At 61.5% G+C, this 1,653-nt stretch overlaps 1 protein-coding gene across 1 annotated transcript; it reads left to right on the top strand.

The window, feature by feature from the left end:
* Nucleotides 1-770: 770 nt before the first annotated feature.
* Nucleotides 771-1,627, top strand: SPRG_21756 (hypothetical protein; the record flags this gene model as incomplete). Its single annotated transcript, XM_012356193.1, has 1 exon — nt 771-1,627. A coding segment is annotated over one exon (857 nt), but the record flags the coding sequence as incomplete, so codon positions are not given.
* Between the last annotated feature and the right edge of the window lie 26 nt (nt 1,628-1,653).

The following is a 1,653-nucleotide window of genomic DNA, read 5'->3' as shown; positions in this document are numbered from 1 at the left end:
TAATTTGATTGTCCCTTCCGGCGTTGGAGGGTTAAGCACTCTAATGTTTTAAGTTTTGGTTCTGCCTTCCGAAACACTGCACTATTAGTACGTTATGTCGCAGCTGGATGCAACCTCGTTGCCGTCGTCCACCAACGCGGGCTCTGGCGCTGCGTCGACACGGCGCTGGACACGTTTCGAGCGACGCACGGCCGCTTGCGTGTGCCCAACGACACCGACACCGATCCGACGCTATCGCATGTTTCGCGCAGTTGCAAGAGCATGAACACGTCGAGGTCGATACAATGGAGCGCATGACGGCGGCGCTGGCCGTCTACAGACGCATATCGGGGCTCGCGCTGACTCCTGGACGGTTCGCGTGCCTGTGGACCATGCCGGGTGGTCCGTGCCACTAGGCGCCCTTCTTGCAGCCGTGCAACCACCTCTGCCAAACGTGGTTGTCGGTCGGGCCGTTTGATTTTCGCATCAGAATTAGAACCTCATGGGCTCGGCCTCCGCCATTCCAAGCACTTTGCCGGGACCGCAGATCGGTCACGACGTTGAAGCGTCTCTCTGCGTTTGCCGTCGGCGAAGTAGACATGCGTCGTTATCTCGTTCGCCGTGCGTTCTCGCGACAATGCTCCTCCATGCAGGAAGCGCACGAGGCGGACAGCGCCGCCGACTCCACGGCTGGGCATCCGAGAGGCCACGTCATCCGGATACGGGTGCCCACTTGGGTGCAATTAGCCTGGACCCAATTTGGGGATTCGACGACGACTGGTGCAAGCAGCATGGACGCCCGCTCGGCCAAGTTCCCGCTCAACAGGCAGCTCGAGGCGCTGGCGGTCTACCGCAAGATCTACGGCGATCTCGGCGTGGGCGACGACTACGTCGTTCCATCGACGTCGCGCGACTGGCCGGCCGACATGCTTGGCGTCGACCTCGGCAACCGGGCCCGGCAGCTGCGCCAAGCCAAGGTCAAGTTTGAAGCTGAGATCGAAAAGAAGCTCAATGATATGGGCTTTCTCTGGAACCGGTCGCGCCACTACGCGCGTTTCTCTAAGCTCGAGCTACCGGCAGGCTGGATTGTCGTCGGCCGCCCATGGCACAACATCTTGGACGGCCTCGCGACCTACCATCGACTCGTGGGCCACTGCCGCGTGCCAGGCTCCTTCGTCGTGCCGTCCGACGACAACACATGGCCCGTCCTGTCGTGGGGGCTCGTGCTCGCCGAATGCGTCAAGCTCCTAGAGGTCCACATGTACCAGCTGACGCCGCAAGAGTATAGTAAGGCCCGATCCCTCGGCTTGCTCGAGCACCTTCCCATGTGGTTCGAGGTCGTCGAGCTCTTCGACTTGTACGACGATCTCCACGGCAACGTCGACATCCCCATCGACTTTGACGTGCCGCCACTGCAACCATGGCCGTCGCAGTGGCACGGCCTGCGCCTCGGCGAGCTCGCGTGGAAGCTGTGGATCTACGAAAGCCTGCTACCGTCTTCGAAGCGACACGACCTCGATGTTCTTGGCTTCAACTTCAACACGACGACAACGTGGGCGCGGACGCTGCAGGCGGTGCGTGTCTTCCTCGAGCTCTTCCAGCATCTCTCGATCCCGCTCTCGTACGTTGTGCCGGCGCAGGACGCTTCGTGGCCGACCGAGCTCTGGGGCATGC

This window comes from Saprolegnia parasitica (genome assembly GCF_000151545.1).
Source record: "Saprolegnia parasitica CBS 223.65 unplaced genomic scaffold supercont2.397, whole genome shotgun sequence".
Taxonomy (NCBI): domain Eukaryota; phylum Oomycota; class Saprolegniomycetes; order Saprolegniales; family Saprolegniaceae; genus Saprolegnia; species Saprolegnia parasitica.
The sequence above is the reverse complement of the archived record's forward strand: the minus strand, read 5'-3'. Positions and strand labels throughout refer to the sequence as shown.